The sequence below is a fragment of the Triticum urartu genome, chromosome 6, assembly GCF_003073215.2.
Source record: "Triticum urartu cultivar G1812 chromosome 6, Tu2.1, whole genome shotgun sequence".
Taxonomy (NCBI): Eukaryota; Viridiplantae; Streptophyta; class Magnoliopsida; order Poales; family Poaceae; genus Triticum; species Triticum urartu.
In genome coordinates this window covers 335020398-335038994 of record NC_053027.1, presented here as the reverse complement: position 1 = coordinate 335038994, position 18597 = coordinate 335020398, and the positions used below count along the sequence as shown (strand labels likewise).

At 43.3% G+C, this 18597-nt stretch overlaps 1 protein-coding gene and 1 pseudogene across 1 annotated transcript; one reads left to right on the top strand and one right to left on the bottom strand.

Moving 5' to 3' along the window:
• The first annotated feature begins 229 nt into the window (after positions 1 to 229).
• Positions 230 to 4492, top strand: LOC125516766. The gene is made up of 5 exons (XM_048682086.1): positions 230 to 645; positions 771 to 1665; positions 1763 to 2861; positions 2945 to 3351; positions 4454 to 4492. Exons 1-5 carry the CDS (start codon positions 554 to 556, stop codon positions 4490 to 4492), a joined length of 2532 nt encoding a protein of 843 aa, XP_048538043.1. The 5' UTR covers positions 230 to 553.
• A 153-nt stretch (positions 4493 to 4645) lies between these two features.
• Positions 4646 to 7473, bottom strand: LOC125516765 (annotated as a pseudogene).
• Positions 7474 to 18597: the final 11124 nt, after the last annotated feature.

Sequence of the window (18597 nt, the reverse complement as noted above, 5' to 3'; positions counted from 1 at the left end):
ATGACCATAATACCCATGATTCCATTACATGTGGGCTCATTTGTAAAGAGCAGGAAAAGAAAAGCAATAGGGGAGAGTGGGGGACCGAACCTCGCGCATTCAATCAGGGCGGCTAATACATGCGCGCGTAATAACCATCCAGGAAGACGCACTTATCTGTCAATTATAAAGATCTTTAACTTGTAGTCCATTCGGGTTGACCTGACTAAGCTATCGATTATACAAATCCTATCACCACACCACTCGTACCTTTCCCTATCCATTAGCAGCCGCAGCCACACCGCTGCCGCCGCCGCCCGCCAAACTCCTACATTCGGGTACGGCCGGTCGCCGGCGCGGCCTGCGCAGCTCCGGTGCGCCTCCACTCGCCGCAGCGCCGACGCCTCCCGCCCTCCCCCCCTCCCCCCCCGCAGCTCCGACGCCTCCCGCCCCGCGCACCTACACTCGCCGCAGCTCCGGCTTCCCTCCCGAGCAGCATCGCCGCATGACTTCCATCTGACTCCTCTGTTCTTCTTCCGCCTGTGATTTCTTGAACAGAGGTTGTTCCACGACAATGGCGACAGACAACAGGTCCGAATCAGAGGCTTTCCTCGGCCACCAGATGGCGCTAAGTGTACAGGTCGCAACCTCTAATATTCTAGCAGGGTGAGTATGCTAATTACTAGGATGATGCGTGTGTATTCATAGCAGTATGTAGCGGTCGAATTTGTTGTGTATAATTCATAGTGACTAACTACACACAATTTGGTTATGTGTTCATGATGATTTAGGATGGATGAGGAAACTGCTTGTATGCTGTCTGTTAGGATGGAAACAAGTCGTCTTAGTAGCGATGGCCGCAAGCGATATGTTGGCGGCTTTGATTATCCTCTCTTTGTCGAATCCAGTATCACATACAAAACATTGTTGTGCAAGTTGTGTGATACCTATCCCTGGGGGTGCCGTGATTCTCTGGAGTTGAAGTACTATGAGAGGGAACAAAATATATGGGTTGATGTTGCATGTGATGATGATGCAGCTTTGATGTTTGGAAAGTATCAAGATTCAAAGAAAATATCTATGCTAATTGAGGTTCTACAGAAATCTCCAACTCCCAGCACACCGAACCGCAATCCACCTACACCGCCTTCTTATAGTGAGAGTCAGCATACAGGGAGTCAGGCAATTGATGTTGATATAGTCAACATACAGGGAGTCAGGCAGTCTACTAGTATTGATGATCCTAACAGAGACATAACCGATGATGCTATTCCTGATGATGCTATACTCTCAGATAATGATGATGAGAGGGAGTATCCTGACTTAGTCAAGAAGTCTACGAAAGAAGATGATTCAAAAGATATAGAAGAGGAAGATGATCCTCCAGCATATGAATCCACTGACACTGAAGAGAAAGAAGAGAATAGAGACATGGGTTTAGTAGACGAGGAGGAGGAGGACAGACCTATTGTAGTGTATAATAAGGAGGATCCATCATTTGTAGAAGGATCGGCATTCCCCTCTTTGTTGGATTGCAAGAATGCACTTTCGACTGTTGCAATTAAAAGTGAATTTGACTATACGGTCCAAAAGAGTGATCCTAATAGGCTGAGAGTTTGTTGTGCATATAAGAGGTGTAAGTGGAGGATACATGGCTCTTATATGAGGAATAGCACAATATTTCAGGTATAACTTGGTAATATCTAATTGATTTGATTGGTGTACCCTTTCTTTTATGCAATTGGTAGCAATACAATTTGATTTTTATGTTTTTTGAATGCAGATCAAGGTGTGTCCTTTCTCTCATACATGCCCAACTAAGCTGAGAAGTGAGAAGTTCAAGCCGGCTAAGAGTAGGTGGGTTGCTGATGTTATCCTAGATTGGGCTAGAAAGAACCCAGACATTGGCCCTACTGCTCTTCAAGAGAAGATCGAGGAGAAGTATCACTTCACGGTGTCGTACATGCGTGTATCTCGTGGTAAGGAGAAAGCAATGGATATGATTAGTGGAAAATGGAAAGATAGCTTCTATCTTCTCTATAGTTTCAAGGCTGAGGTGGAGAAGTGTTCTCCTGGTAGTGTAGTGGAAATAGACAAAGAGACTGTGAAGTACTCAATCAAAGGAAAAGTCAGGGAGAAGGAATGCTTTAGGAGAGTGTTCGTTTCATTCAAGGCATGTTGGCAAGGGTTTTTAGATGGGTGTCGATCATACTTGGCCGTGGATTCAACTGCACTAAACGGGAGATTCAAAGGGCAGTTAGCTTCTGCTTGTGCCATTGATGGCCGTAATTGGCTTTACTCGGTTGCCTACGGGGTGATAGAGACAGAATCATCAGATAGTTGGGCTTGGTTTCTTCAAAATCTATGTAATCTTATTGGGCATCCTGAAGGACTAGTCATACACACCGACGCTTGTAAAGGTTTAGAGACAGCAGTAGAACAAGTGTGGCCTGGAGTGGAGCATAGGGAGTGTATGAGGCATCTTGTTGCAAATTTTGGAAAAAAATTCAAGGGCAAGGTCTATGATGGTAATCTTTGGCCAGCAAGCTTGACTTACAGTTCTAGGAAGCACAATTGGCATATGAAGCAGACCCTTGCTAAGAAGAGTGTTCAAAAATATATGGCTGAACACCACACAAAGATATGTTATAGAAGCAAGTTCAATGAAATCTGCAAGGTTGACTACGTTAATAACAACCTCACAGAGTCATTTAATAGCAAAGTCAGGAAAATTAAGGCTCTTCTTATTGTTGACATGTTGGACAAGATTAGGAAGATGATAATGGAGAAGTTTGATTTGCGGATGAGGATAGCATTAGAAAAATGGCTTGGCCAGCTCATAATACCAAGTGTGATAAAGGCACTACATGCCAAATCCAAAGGTAAACAAACATCTTCTGCTCTTTCAATCGACTAATGTCATAACGAACTAAATTAAATGTTTAATATTTGGTGTTCTTTCCAGGACTAAAGATGAAGGTAGTTAGATGCAGTGATGTTGAGGCAGAAATTACTGCAGTCGACAAAGAAAATAGGGAATGGAGGTACCTTGTTGACACATCCAAGGAAACATGTAGCTGCAGGCAATGGCAAGTCAAGGGTTTGCCATGTATCCATGCTCTATATTTCATTACTTCACTAAGAGGTCTGGTATCAGAAATTGAACCTTATGTACATGAGTTCTACTCAGTAGCAAAATTCAAAGCTGCGTATGCAGACAACATACCTGCAATGGTAGGCAAGCAACAATGGGACATTGTTGACCATGGCTTCAAACTACAAGCTCCAGTGTTCACTACAAGAAATATGTCAAGTTGTGACCATCCACTATTGGTCATTGAAAGGTCATGGTTTTTCATTTGCGACCTTTTTGTGACCAAAAACAAGAAGGTCAAAAGCTGGCGGTCATAAACTGACTATAGCGACCTTTCTTCTGAAATGGTCAAAGACGTTTATGACCAAAATACGTCTACTGTGGCGTTTGTCACTAGCAACCTCCCTAAGCCACGTAGGCATCCAGCGTGGCAATCTGACATGGCACAAGATTTAGCCCCAACCAATTTGATTTTCTACATGGGCCTAGCCCAACAATTCGCCTTTTTAATGTATTTTTTCCTATTAATTTGGTTGACTACATGGGCCAAGCCCACATTTTAGCCTGTCTTCTTTTTTTCAAATGAGTCCAGCCCAATGTTTTCCAGGTTTTCTTTCCTGGGCCTTGGCCTTTCCACATTCATTTATTTTTCGTTTTACTTTTTTACCCAAAATATTTGTCCAATATAATTGATCCTTAGCCTCTTTAAGGTCCAACTCCAGACCATTTAAAGAAAATTTTCAAACCAGTTTGAATAACAATATGAATCAAGTTACCACGAATTAGCTGAATATTACGGAAATATCTCAGAACACACATTCTACAAATTTCCATCACATACGTACAGATTCAAGCAACCTACAACATGTTGTAGTCAAGCATTCAGGTGCGGGAATACTCTAGAACAGGAAGAATAAATAGAACAAGCCTATCTAGTGCTTCACGACGAGAAAACATTGTAATCTGCTTCTTCAAGTACTGCTTCTTCCTTTTGCAAAACATTTGGACATTCAAAAGAGAACAAAAAGTATGTCACTGATAGAAGAAATATTACACGGATACTTTTAATATAAAAACTAAAGACACACCAATATTTTATCATTCTACTTATTATTATTTTAACAAGCTCATTCTACTTATTGGAATAGGCATATTCATCAAAACAGGGAATTGAATTGGCACATATGACAAACTTAGCAAGAAATAAGACCATTGAATGTTTCACATACACGACAAGGTTTAAAAACGATCATTCAAAGTTACAACAGATCAAAGTTCCATTTGAGTATAAGGAACAATACTCATATTCAATCAATAAGCAACTATGTCAAAATTAATTCAGATTTACTAATGTGCTGTGTCAAATGATACATGTAATAGGACAGTGGCGTTAATACTAATCAGGTGACTCAATCATAAGGCATGTGAGCAGGATTGATGAATATGGCATGAAAAACCAGTAATGTGAAACTGGACTATACAGGAAGAACACAAACAAAGTAAAATTGTTTAAGAAAGGGCAAATGGGCAACTTTGACACATCAGGGTCAGTATATTTCCTTGGAAATATACTCACAGCGCCTGCAAATAACAATGTGCATCAAATAAGAAACCACCAGAGATAAAGCATCTAGAGAAACCGAATATGGTGTCCACTTTATTCTACAACATCATCATTAGGATTAAAACAACATATGGATATTCAGTGCTGGATTAGACCATATATTGTACCAAAAGAAAAAAAATCAGTTGTTACACTACAAGAACTAACGGGGCTTTGGCAATCATTCAGCAATTCCCATCTAGCCAGCGCAGAACAATACCACTAGTACTTAACCAGAGTCAACAAGCAGTAAGAAACAGAACCAGCTAGTAGATACAAGCAACACACTCTAAAGAGGAATTGATTTTGATGTTCAGTTTCTAGTTTACCAAAAGAAACTGACATATGTAGCATCAAGGAACACCTGCAGCTGAGCATCGCTATTGATTGTGAAGGAAATTTTTGAAGGGGAATGGGTGAGACAGTGTAGTGGGGAGAGAAATCTCAAGTACCTCAACTTAGCGGACATTAGGAACGGACGACGACAGCATCCTGTGCCAGGCCGGCGTCCCTTGTACCGCACCAGACACGGCTGCGTCGCTGCCGACAGAGGGCTCTCCCCGGCGCGCGACCCCAAGGAGGAGGTGAGCAGGCCCGACTCGATGCCGTCAGATGGGGGAGTGCGTCGGAGATGGCGGAACCGGCGACGCAGTCTGATCTGGATATGGATCGGCGGTGGGATACTACATCAAGATTCAGAATCAAAAGGTTTCATCAGTAAATCATAAGAAAGAAAATCTCAAGTCAAGTTTTCCTAAATCAACTAGACTTCACTGTGTAGGTACTACCAAGTACCAACAACTTAAATGGCTAAGTACCATGCTTTAGTTCTACATCTCTACAGTTCTATATTTACCAACCCAATATGCCCAATTTCCAACGGACCAGTTCACACTTATTATAACTTACAGGTTAAGCCTAGGGAATCAAAGGAAATACACATCAGAAATGCTAGGTACATGTTGGGGTCAGCACTACAATGTTTCACACTTATTTTGCACAAAAAACCATAGGAGGTTTGTTGTACTCGATTAGGAAATAGTGACAATGGCGGAGTGAATAATTTCATCTGTGCATATACTAGGATGACTTTGTGAGGTACTAGCACACACAAAGCACTGGTTTACCAATCAGGCTATCGCTGCTCGAAATGAAGAGGCTTCACTGACAAGGTACAAACAAAATAATAAATACCTAACTGTCAAGCTACAGCTCTACATTTCTACATGTTCTCAAGCAGGAAAAAGCTTTGTGTGTGCACTGCGTGCCTACTCCGGCCTCCTTACATTGCAGATCAGCTCCCCATGGAAACCACCAGCCGCCAGGAGGTTGTCTTTCACTGTCATGGTGTTGATCTTCACCCTGGACAAGGGCCGACCTCCCTGCATATCCTGCACAGTGTGGTTGCACAGTAGATCAGAGATTGACTGACATTCTGACGATGCAGGACTATCACATCGCTCTGTGGTAGATCACCTGATTTGGGCCTGCCATGTTGAGCACTTCTTTTCCTCTCCGGAGTAAGGACGACCAATGCCTTACAGAATAGTTCTGCATCACGTACACATCATGCTTGGAAGTATCCCACAGGAGGTTCCTCAGCTGCACATGTACAAGTATACGGTTAGTGCGTTCGTACCAGAATTCTTCTTAAAACTGAGCAGAAATACAATGATGCAAATGAGCGCCATTCTATTCAAGCACACCAAATTCTACTGCGTTAACAAACAAGCATGAACACTTAACCAATTAATCAATATATATACCCAACCATTCGTCCAAATTAAATAAGACATAAATTAGCTACATAATTGGAGTTAGCTTATCTTAATCAGGGCCAATCAAGCTAGCATCCATAACATGAAAAGGAACTTGAATTAATTGCTGACACACATAGTATTCCTTTGTCCCTCGTCAGCTAGCTGCAAACAAAGGCACCACGCACGAACGCTTTCCGTCTTGTTACCTTTACAGACTAACGTTTAATTAATTATTAACTGTAGATTCTCCTAGCAATCTAGCTACCTTGTCCCCCTGCCCAAATCAGAGAAGATCTCCAAGTGCTAGACCAAATAATTCTCGAGGCAAACAACTACAGGTGTCAAGGAATTAAGGTGGATGCCAAATTCATCACACCTGAATCTGAAACAAATTCCTTGACTGACTGACTTGACTTAACATACATCCATGCATGTATCACTTGAGCTAGCATGCACCAACCAGTGTGTAACTAACCAACTACTCCAGCTAATTAACTTCAAGCATGAACAATTAACCAATTAAACAAGACAAAAACTAGCATAATGATCTATAAACAAAATGGGAAGTAAGCAGACGTGACCTGGAGGTACTTGGTCTTGTCCTTGAGCCCGGCCATGGCCACCCTCTTCCCCCTCTCGTCCCCGAACACGGACACATACACCTTGCACACCCGCGGACACAAACCGGAGTAGAGACAAGGAACTCAGCATCCCAGATTGCAGCGCAGCCGCATCGTTTCGAGGGAGAGTCCGGGCGTGAGCTGGAGGTCATTGGAGAGCTCAACGTCGGCGATGGTGGTGGGGGAGGAGAGGTAGCGGTTGGCGCCGAGGGCGGCCTCGGGGAGGACGGCGCGCTGCATGACGGGGTCGCGGGTCAGCATGTCCGCCAGCTCCCGCTGGATCTGCTTCGCCACCATCCGCACCCGCCGCTCCTTGGCCATGCACCGCACCACGCGCAACCGCCGCACGGAGACGGGCGCCTCGGCGGCGAGGGCCCACGGCAGCGGCGGGGACACCAGCGGCCGTCACGGGAACATCCTCGCTGGCTTCGTTGTGGTGGGAGATTTTGCGCCACGGTGAGGCCGTCGGCCATCGCTGTGGGGAGTGGGAAGGGGAGGGGCGAGAGGAGGAGGGCGTGGGGAACGACGACGAGCTCTGCCGGAGGGAGGTGGTAGGGGCGACGCGAGACAGCGAGGAAACGGGGGATCTGGATGGTGGAAGGAAGGATGGCCAGCGCTGGGGGCGATGAAGAGGTCGACGGCGGCGGGGGTGGGATGGCAGAGAGATGGAGGTCTGGGTCGGGGAGAGGGGGATCTGGGAGGAGGTGGCGGCGGCGAGGAGCTGAGGGAGGAGGAGTGCTGGTGCGGGTTAGGGTTTGGGCTGCGGATGGATGGCTGGATGGAGAGGTGGAGAGTTGGAAGGATGGATGGGCGCCATGTCATCGATCCTTGTGACAACTAAACCCACCAATGAGAATAGAGCACATATAATTGTGTTTTTCCTTTCGTTTTTCTTCTACTTTTACACATGAAAAAAATTCAAAAAAACGGTCTCACATTATGCATATGTTTGTATCTTGAATGGAAAACAATGTTGCCTAAGAAATTTTTCATTTTCGTTGCACGAAATATTCCTTTTCCATTTCTCGAGTGCCTAAAATAAGTTTTTTTGTGAAGGGCCTACCAAATATTTGTTGCAAAATTGGACCAAATCAATTTTCTAAAATATTAGGCCATATTTAATGCACAATTGATCAAATGGTTGGGTTTCAAAAGGTTTTATCCACCTCTCGTGAAAAAGAGAAATTTTCACCGATTCAGCGGGAAGCGAGTCAAATTTGAACTGCAGCTACCTCATAATTTGCTCTTTATTTTTTCCAAAAATCATTTCTAGGTACATAAATATCTATTTAATAAGAGAAACACCAAAAGTTTGCCAAGATTCAACCACTAGCTAAGAACGGTCATGCCCGCCATTTTGACCGCATTTTGAAACGGGCATAAAAAATTCAAAAAAAAATCAAAAAATTGGAAAACCTTCGCATTATGTCATCATATGTGACCAAGTTTCCAGGAAAAATAATAAACTTGTAATAAGCCAATTATTTTAAAAAAGTGTTCTTAGAACCGAGCTATCACGTGTGGAGATCAATGGCTTTCAAGCCAAATGATCAATCTTATGGCCACATTCATGGCATAGTTTGTTCAAATGATCTCATATTGTGCACAAGGGTGCATATTGGAATGGCAAATAATGTTGCCTAAGGAAGTTTTCATTTTCTTTGGACAGAAAAACCATTTTCCATTTTTTGAGTGCCCAAAAGGAGGTTTTTCTGTGAAGGACCTCCCAAATAATTGTTGCAAAATTGGACCAAATCATTTTTCTAAAATACTAGGGCATATTTAATGCACAATTGACAAAATGGTTGGGTGTAAAAAGTTTTGATCCACCTCTCGTGAAAAAGACAAATTTCCGCCGATTCAGTTGGAAGCGGGTCAAATTTGAACTGCAGGTGCCTCATAGTTTGCTATTTATTTTTTCCAAAAATCATTTCTAGTTACATAAGGACCTATTTAATCATAAATACATGGTTTGGTGGCGATACGTCGAGGTTTGGGCGGTGGCCGAGGGCCCCAACTCTAGAGCGCGTAAACTCGCATGCCCGTCGCGTGGTCACCGCGTGACCGTAATGTTGCCATGTGTTCTGGGCGGCCTAGGCATGTCTAGTGGGTTGGGCACTTCCCATGTTGGTGCTAGGAAGAAAATTAGAACATAAGATTCTCACGAGGAGACCGATCGATGCTCAAACATGAATTAGCAACCAAGTGTTTGATTAGCGGTACGGGAAATGCACATGGCCAATGGGCGTGAGTTTTGGCTGAGGATGATCATTACTAAGAAGACCGTCTTCACAAATTTTCAGCTCAAAAGGAGGAGCCTAGGTGGTACTTGCTTTGCAAACTACCACACTGGACATAACTACGAATGTTGAAGCTCGGCTCAAAATAATGAATGGATTGAGCTGGCATTTGGTGGAGGATGGTTATTTGGGCATAGGAAAGCACTGTAGAAAATGGATACTATTTGGACATGCCAAAGTGGTACTTCCTTCACAAACTGTTGTTCTGAACAGAATAGGAAAATGAATATTTTTGAATTATTTTTGAACTAGGCAAGGAAGGTTTTTATATTTGACGAAGATATGACCCAAAGAATTTATGAGATTTTTTTGGGAATTTTGGGAATGACAGAAATATAGGTTGCTTCACAACCTAGGGCAAAAACTGCCACATGGACATGACACATAGGCAAAACTGATGAGGTGGCGCCTAGTCATAGCAACCCACCACAATTTACAAGGCTATGACCATCTATATTGGTCGTTAACAACTAGAAATAAGGCAGCGGACTAGCGCTGTTTGCTTTATGACCATTTCCTCTAATGAAATTATGACCTTTCTGACCAAAATGGTCGTTATGGTTTAGGGTTTAGAGCCCCCTAGACAGCTTTTGACCAATTGGTCTAAAATGGTCATAAATTTATGACCAATTCTTCGAGGGTCACTGACAGAAGGTCATAAGTTGACATATTTCTTGTAGTGGTTGAGGAGGCCAAAAGGACGACCGTGGAAGACTAGAATCAAATCTAGTGCTGAAGGTGCTGGCCTTGGCCCTAGGAAAAGGAAGTGCAAGCGTTGCGGAGGCTTCGGCCACATAGCGAGAATTTGCAAAAATCCAGTTGACCCAGCATTTGGAGAAAATGAGGCTGACCTACATGCTGGAGATGCCCCTTTTGTGGCCGGAGAAGGCGACCTTGAGCCATCTGTGGTTGCAAGTTCTGTGGGGTAACTCCAAAACCTGCGCTTTCTATATTTCAACATCCATGGCTACATTGCTACATCATGCATTTTCAACATTCTGTCCTATAATCTGAGTCGTCAAAGACTAATTTTACTTTCCACTTCCAAATAATTTGAATACATGTAAGCTATGACTATATTCTGTACAAATTGATGCTTTATATTTCCATTTTTTTGCAACATGACCAACTTCTATACAGCTCAAGGAAAAGCGTGAAGAAGAAAACAGAGAAGAAACCAATAAAAGGAAGAACAAGGAAGATGAACATTCAACCAGAACTAAAGGTTCCAGAAGTGGATCTGCTACATCTCCCATGCATACCCGAGTTACACACAAATCACCAGACAGCCCTGCCCAAAACACAAGAAGCAAAAAGAGGCTGCACATGTGAACATTTGTGTGATTGTGACCTTATAAGATTGTGAACCTGGACCTGTTTATTTTGAACCTTATGTTGAGAATTTGGACCTTTTACTTCAAACTAGCAAGTGGATGTTATTCGACCTTAATGTATGTTTGTGAACCTGAGACACTTTGTGTGCTGAAAATCCAGGAAATGAACATTATGTTTGCTTGTGTGCTGGATGTTTTCAACCTTATGTACATGCGTCATGGTAAATTTATTTTTTAGAGAAATTTAGAGAACCATTTGTTGCTGCTGTTGCGTGTACAACTTGAGTTTACTTGGTTTTTAATAGCTATGCCAAGATATCACGTAAGGATATGTAGCATATCTCCATTCATTAGTCAACTAATGACCTTGGGTGTAGTGGCTAGCTCGTGCGAGCGCATCCCAGAGGTCTGGGGTTCGAACCCCTCTACTGCCTATTTTTTCATCCTAAAAATTATTTCCCTGCCCCTGACATGTCAGGCCCACAGTTCGGGAAGAAATGGAGCCAGGGGAATTTAGGTCATCTAGCACGGTCAACGAGCCTTTGACTGACGGTAACGTGAGAAAATGGCATTTTTTAGTGTGGCTCTAATGGAAGAGGGGCCAGCGGCATTTTTGAGCAGTGAAACATTTTAATGGCAAAAGTGAGTAGTGTGGCACAACTAGTGGCAAAAGTGATAAAAACCCATTTTATTTAACTACAAAGTTGGTTGAAAATATTGAGAAGGTCTCTTTGACATCCTTCTGAGCTTCTCGAATCTTTCCTAACAATGTAGACTGAACTTCCATTGTTGCAACAAAACCTCTAGGGACAATCTCCAATCGAAGTTCCCTAAGATCCTCTGCCAACTCCTTTAGCAACCCTGCGCTTATGAGTGTGTTGGCATAACTCTTCCAGCTCAAAGCGTCTGCTACGACGTTGGCCTTGCCTGGATGATAGTGAAGCTTCATGTCATAATCCTTTATAAGCTCCAACCATCTCCTATTCCTAAGTTTCAACTCCTTCTGTGTGAAAATGTACTTCAAACTCTTATGGTCAGTGTATACATCACAATGGTTTCCAATAAGATAATGTCTCCAAGTCTTCAACGGATGCACTACGGCAGCCAACTCCAAATCATGCGTGGCATAATTTAAATCATGCGGTTCCAGTTGTCGTGAGGCATACGAAACAACTCTTCCGTCCTACATCAGTACTCCTCCAAGTCCTAAGCGAGAGGCGTCGCAATACACTTGGAAATCCTTGCGTATATCCGGCAGAATCAGTACTAGGGCTGTAGTCAGACGTTTCTTTAACTCCTGAAAACTCGCTTCACATTCTTCCGTCCATTTCAATTTGGTATCCTTCTTCAATAGCTCTGTCCTTGGCTTCAAAGTCTTCGAAAAATTCTCAATGAATCTCTGGTAGTATCCTGCGAGTCCAAGAAAACTGCGGATCTCGCTAACTGAAGTGGGTACCAACCATTCAGTGACTGACTGAACCTTGGTGGGGTCTACTGCTATACCTTCTCCTGATATAACATGTCCAAGGAATCCAACTTCTTTCAACCAAAACTCACATTTGCTGAACTTGGCATACAACTGATGTTCCCTGAGTTTCTCGAGAACTAAACGCAAATGTTCCTTGTGCTCCTCTTCATTCCGAAATGATCTTAGTTGTCTGATATCTTGTACTTCTTGGAGTGGTCTCATCAGTCGAATCCTCGTGGTCAAAAAGGGAAAGGGGTATATTCTCACTAAAAGAATTTTTTTAAATAAGCTCAGAAGAGAAGAGAGGTAAAAGATCCTTTTGAAAAGAAAATTTTAGAGAAAATATTTCCTATGGGCTTGCCAATTTCTAGGGGTCACGTCCTACAGTCAAGATGTGCTCTGGTACCATCTTGTAGCGATCCGACCTCAGACGGTCAAGTCTCTGTGCTTCAGTGTCATCCCTGGATCGATAATGCTGATGCACACAGTACTCGAAGGATTTATAACAGAGTAGCAATCACACACTTATTACATCGAATGTCTCAAAAGAGAACTTATTACAATAAATATGGCTTAAGGCCATCTAATATGATAACAGCAGAAGGCTTGGAAGATAAAGTGAGTCCATCAACTCCAACGGCATAGCTGAGCTGCACGGCAACAACCTAACGAACCTTACTCCTCGTCTGAAAAGTCTGCAACATAATACGTTGCAGCCCGAAAATGGGTCAGCACATGGAATATGCTGGCAATATAACACAGTAGAGCAAGAACTGAATAATGCTATCACTACATGCATATTTGGCTGGTGGAAAGCTCTATGGTTAAAGTTTTGCGAAAAGCCAATTTTTCCCTACTACAAAGGAATATATTTTATTTAACTACAAAGTTGGTTGAAAATATTGAGAAGGTAAACCACCTCTCAATCCCAATTAAAAGTAATCATTAACAACCCAAAAAATTAATTATGAAGTGATGAGATCAACATGATAATCCAAGAACCAGATACTCAAGATGTACATAACCAGGGACACGACTAACCATGTACACTCTGCAGAGGTTTGCGTACTTTTCCCCACAAGACTCGATCTCCTCCATTGGATTTCTTGCACTACATGGTGTTTGAGAAACGGATGACCGAGACACGGTCTTTCGGAAGCATTAACTCTAACCCCGGGTAGACTGTACCAACCTACATCCCCTACATCCGCTAGCCTACCACTTGAAGAGGTCATGCAACTTAATCAACTATGCTAGAGCCCATAATAGCTTGTGGCTGCACACATAAGTTTCTAGCATGAATAATATTATGATCTCTTTGAGCCTGGGTGGAAAACCATAGGATGATCACACGGGTTCCCCAGGATCTCTTAGGACAACACTTGTATATCCCCAGGTGTCCGGGCAAGTCCACTGGTATATCCCTAGGGTGCCCCAACCAATCCACCCAGATGTGTATTAAAGTAGCCACCTTAAGTTAAACCTTAGTTAACAATAATCTCTCACATCTTTCATGAATTCTCTCAAACCAATCCACGTCTACGAGCATAGCATAGCAGTATAAGCATAACGTAGAAGTAACCACCAAGGTTTGAATGCAGGGCAATAGGTTCCTACCTCATCAGCTACTTCCCAATACCCACATGTTATCAAATCCTAACCATGCAATGTTTGAGGGTGAAACTAATGCATAAAAACTGGGTATGAAAGGGATATGATCAAAGTGTTACTTGGCTTGCTGATGATCCGCAAAACCTAGAGACTCGTAGTAGCACGCTTCGCACTCCGGGTGTTCTATCACAAACGAACAATAGCATACATAAGCAATCAAGCAAAGGCGCACGGGTAAAACTCGAATATGAAAATCTAACCAGAAAGTTCAACTTAAGTACTCCGATTTGCAAAAAGAATCAAATCAAACGGACCAACGAAACTCAAACTGCGAAGGAAACAATATCCTATTACTAATCTCGACTAAAGTCAAATTTTACTATATCAAAATCTTGTTCAAGTTGGTTAAACGGGAAGAGGGTTTCGAGACGAAGATCTAGGCGCTTGAATCACCTGATTCCGATAAACGAGCGAAAAGATAAAGTAAAACGAAAATCGAATCAGAAATCACGATCGAAAATAATCACGGAAAATCCGAAAAAAGAAAAACTGACGAATAGGCTAACGAACGAAAGTTCGCTGTCTGTGGCTAACGAATGAATACCGTTCGTTAAAATGAACGTACAAGTAACTAAACCGAGAAAAAAACTAAAACTGATCTATTCTAAAAAAACGAAACCTAGGGTTTTCTAAAAAACCGAATCGGTTTTAAAATAAAACCGAACGACGACGACGGCGGCGTATACCTCCGGCGAGGCGGGGCGGCTCCGGCGGGGTTTGGTTGTGGCGGCGCGGCTCCGGGGTGGCGGCGAGGCGGCGGTGGGGCGACGACGAGGCGCGGTGAGGTGGCGAGGTGCGGCGGCGCGATGGCGGTTTGGGGTGGCGGGGCTCCGGCAGGCGGCGGCGGAGGGCGGTGGCTGCGGCGACTTGGGGTCCCGAGGGGCCCTGAGCTCGGCTTATAAAGGGGGGGGGGCGGAGGCGGCTTGGGCGAGGGGGCACGGCGGTGGCGCGCGTGTCTGGCTCGACTCGCCCGGCGATGTCGGTGGCGGCGCGGGGCTTGGGCCGGCCGACTCGGTTGGGCTTCGGCCTAGTCGGGCGCTGAAGTTCTTTTTAAACAGATTCCGCCGAAAATAAATCCTAGAAAAATAAATAACAATCTAAAAATGCCAAAATAAATTTTCACCGTCTAAATAAAATATTTAGAACAAGATGAACATTTTCTTGGCCCTAAAATGCAATTTTGAAAACGTGCAATTTTTTTAATGCAAATAAAATTGCAATAAATTCTGAATAAAAGCAAATATTTGATTTCAATATTTTTCAGCCATATTTCATTTATTTTGGATAAGTCATATTATCTCCTCTCATATATTTTAACATGAAATATTTTCGGAGAGAAAAATAATTTAAAACCAAAAAAATCCTCGTTTCAATATTTTATAAAATTAAAATATGAAAACAGTGAAATCCCCAACTCTCTCTCCGAGAGTCCTTGAGTTGCTTAGGATTTTGAGGATCGAGCCAAAATGCAATAAAATATGATATGCAATGATGACCTAATGTATAACATTCGAAATTGAAAATTTGGGATGTTACAAACTTACCCCCCTTAAGATGAATCTCGCCCTCGAGATTCAGGTTGGCTAGAAAATATGTGTGGGTGGTCTTTGCGAAGATCATCCTCTTGTTCCCAGGTGGCTTCGTCCTCAGTATGGTGGCTCGACTGAACTTTGCAAAACTTAATAACCTTGCTGCTGGTAACCCGACTGGCAAACTCGAGAATCTTGACTGGTTTCTCCTCATAAGTCAAATCATTGTCCATCTGAATCGCTTCCAGCGGTACTGTATCTCTCAGAGGAATGTCAGCCATCTCTGCGTGACACTTCTTCAACTGAGAAACGTGGAACACATCGTGAACTCCTCACAATCCTTCGGGGAATTCCAACTTATAAGCAACTTCTCCCATACGTTCCAGAACGCGATATGGTCCCACAAAGCGTGGCACTAACTTGCCCATAACTCCAAAGCGCTTAACTCCTCGGAGTGATGATACTCGTAGATCCTCTCTGTCTCCGATTTCATAGACTACCTCCTTGCGTTTTGAATCTGCATAACTCTTCTGTCGGGACTGAGCTACCTACAGTCTATCTCTAATCAATTTAACCTTCTCTTCTGATTCCTTAATCAAATCTGGTCCAAACAACTGACGGTCTCCAACTTCATCCCACAACAATGGTGTCCTGCACCTCCTTCCGTACAAGGCTTCGAAAGGTGCCATCTTCAAACTGCCCTGGTAACTACTTTTGTATGAGAACTCTGCGTAGGGCAAGTTGTCATCCCAACTAGATCCATAATCTAGTGCACAAGCTCTCAACATATCCTCCATAATCTGGTTGACTCTCTAGGTCTGTCCATTTTTTTGCGGGTGCAAAGCTGTACTGAACTCCAGTCCGGTTCCCAAAGTTTCATGCAACTGATTCCAAAACTTTGAGGTAAACTAGGTTCCTCTATCTGATACAATGGTCCTTGGAACTCCATGCAAACATATGATCCTGGTCATGTATATCTTGTCCAACTTGGCACTTGTATATGTGGTTTTCACTGGGATAAAGTGAGCTACTTGGTCAAGCCATCAACTACTACCCATATAGAATCATATCCTTATTCGGTCCTGGGCAATCCGGTGATGAAATCCATGCCAAGCTTATCCCACTTCCATTTGGGTATCGGCATAGGCTGTAACAATCCGGCTGGCTTTTGATGTTTTGCCTTCACCCTCTGACATACATCACATACGGCTACATACTCGGCAATATCCTTCTTCATACCAATCCACCAAAAACGTTCCTTTAAATCCACATACATCTTGGTGTTTCTGGGGTGTATCGAGTATGGTGAGTCATGAGCCTCTTGAAGTATTAACTTCCTAATCTCTGTGTTATTGGGCACATAAACACAATCCTCAAACCACAAGGTGTCGTGTTCATCCTCACGAAAACCTTTGGCCTTTCCTTTGCTCATTCTCTCTTTTATCTCGGCGATCTCTTTGGCATCCTTCTGAGCTTCTCGAATCTTTCCTAACAATGTAGACTGAACTTCCATTTTTGCAACAAAACCTCTAGGGACAATCTCCAATCGAAGTTCCCTGAGATCCTATGCCAACTCCTTTGGCAACCCTGCGCTTATTAGTGTGTTGGCATAACTCTTCCGGCTCAAAGCGTCTGCTATGACATTAGCCTTGCCTGGATGATAGTGAAGCTTCATCTCATAATCCTTTATAAGCTCCAACCATATCCTCTGCCTAAGGTTCAGCTCGTTCTGTGTGAAAATGTACTTCGAACTCTTATGGTCAGTGTATACATCGCAATGGTTTCTGTAAGTGCATCTAGTGCCACCCCTAGTTGGTTTTGGAGTATTGACGACAAACCTAGTTGAGGGACTAATGTGTTTGTGAGAATTGCAGGATAACATAGGTAGAAGTCCCTCATTGATTCGGTTTTCCTACCAGAGATGGCCCCTAAAAATGTATGAAAACATTGAAGTCAAAGGTGGTATATGAAGATACTCACATTGAAGACTATGACAAGAGAAGACACCACATGAAGACTATGGAGCTCGAAGACTTAGATCTTTCGTAGTTCTTTTCTTTTGGGTTGAGTCATAGGAACCACCGTACTGTTAAGTGGGGTCCAAGAGAACCAGTCAGAATGACTGAAGTGATGCCTAACCAAAACCTATGTCTTCGAGTGAAGACTTTGAGAGCGAATCTTGTCCAGAGTCGGACAAGTCAGCTTTGCTTGTAGCCCAAGTAAAGTTGCCGTGTGAGTTTGAAATCTAACCGTTGGAACACGTGTCAGTTCCTTAGTGACCCAGGGTCATTTCGGACAAATCAGGTCGGGTTGCCAAGTGGCTATAAATAGCCCACCCCCTACAACCATAAACAGTTGGCTGCTCAGATTGAAAGTACGGCTTTTGTCGTTTGAGAGCAACCCACCTCGAAGCCTTTGAGAGAGAATTCCTTGCAAGGATAAAGCCCTAACCACCCAGAGCCAGAGAATTGGGCATCACTTAAGTCTTCTTGTCTGTGTGATCTGAAGACTTATTACACTTGAGGACTGTGCATCCTCCAGCCGGTTAGGCGTCGCGTTCTGAGCATCCAAGAGACATTGTGGATTGCTGGTGAACGAAGTCTGTGAAGGTTTGGGAGTCTACCTTGAAGACTTACCAGAGTGATTGGGCGAGGTCTGTGTGACCTTAGCTCAAGGGGAATACGGTGAGGACTGGGTGTCCTGAGCTGCGTGTTCAGGACTGGGTGTCCGGGACTGTGTGTCCTAAGGTTTAAATACCTAGCCCCAACCAGACGTACAGTTGTCACAGCAACTGGAACTGGTCCAACAAATCATTGTCTTCAACGAGTCATGGTTTCATCTTCACTTCCCTTTACTTACTGTTACTCTTGTGAAGTCATTGTATGCATGCACTATCTTTTGTCTTCACTGAGTGACTGCGTGTTCTGTCTGGCTTCATAATATCTTCCTACCTGATCCTTACTACATTGCTGCTATTAAGTCATTGTGCTTTCACTCTATTGAATACTTGACTATGGCTTGCCTAGTGTAGTCTACCTTCCGCTGCAGGGTGATAGGTTTATATTTTATCGTTTGTCTTCATAACTTCCACGTTTTGAAGACTTTCATAAAAATCGCCTATTCACCCCCCTCTAGTCGATATAACGCACTTTCAGTTTCCAATAAGATAATGTCTCCAAGTCTTCAACGCATGCACTACGGCAGCCAACTCCAAATCATGCGTGGCATAATTTAACTCA

Excerpts from the sequence above, each read along its gene's own strand:
- LOC125516766 (XM_048682086.1), top strand. The coding sequence starts at position 554 with ATGGCGACAGACAACAGGTCCGAATCAGAGGCTTTCCTCGGCCACCAG. Across the intron at positions 646-770 it reads ACCTCTAATATTCTAGCAGG|GATGGATGAGGAAACTGCTT; the intron begins GTGAGTATGCTA and ends ATGATGATTTAG. Across the intron at positions 1,666-1,762 it reads GGAATAGCACAATATTTCAG|ATCAAGGTGTGTCCTTTCTC; the intron begins GTATAACTTGGT and ends TTTTGAATGCAG.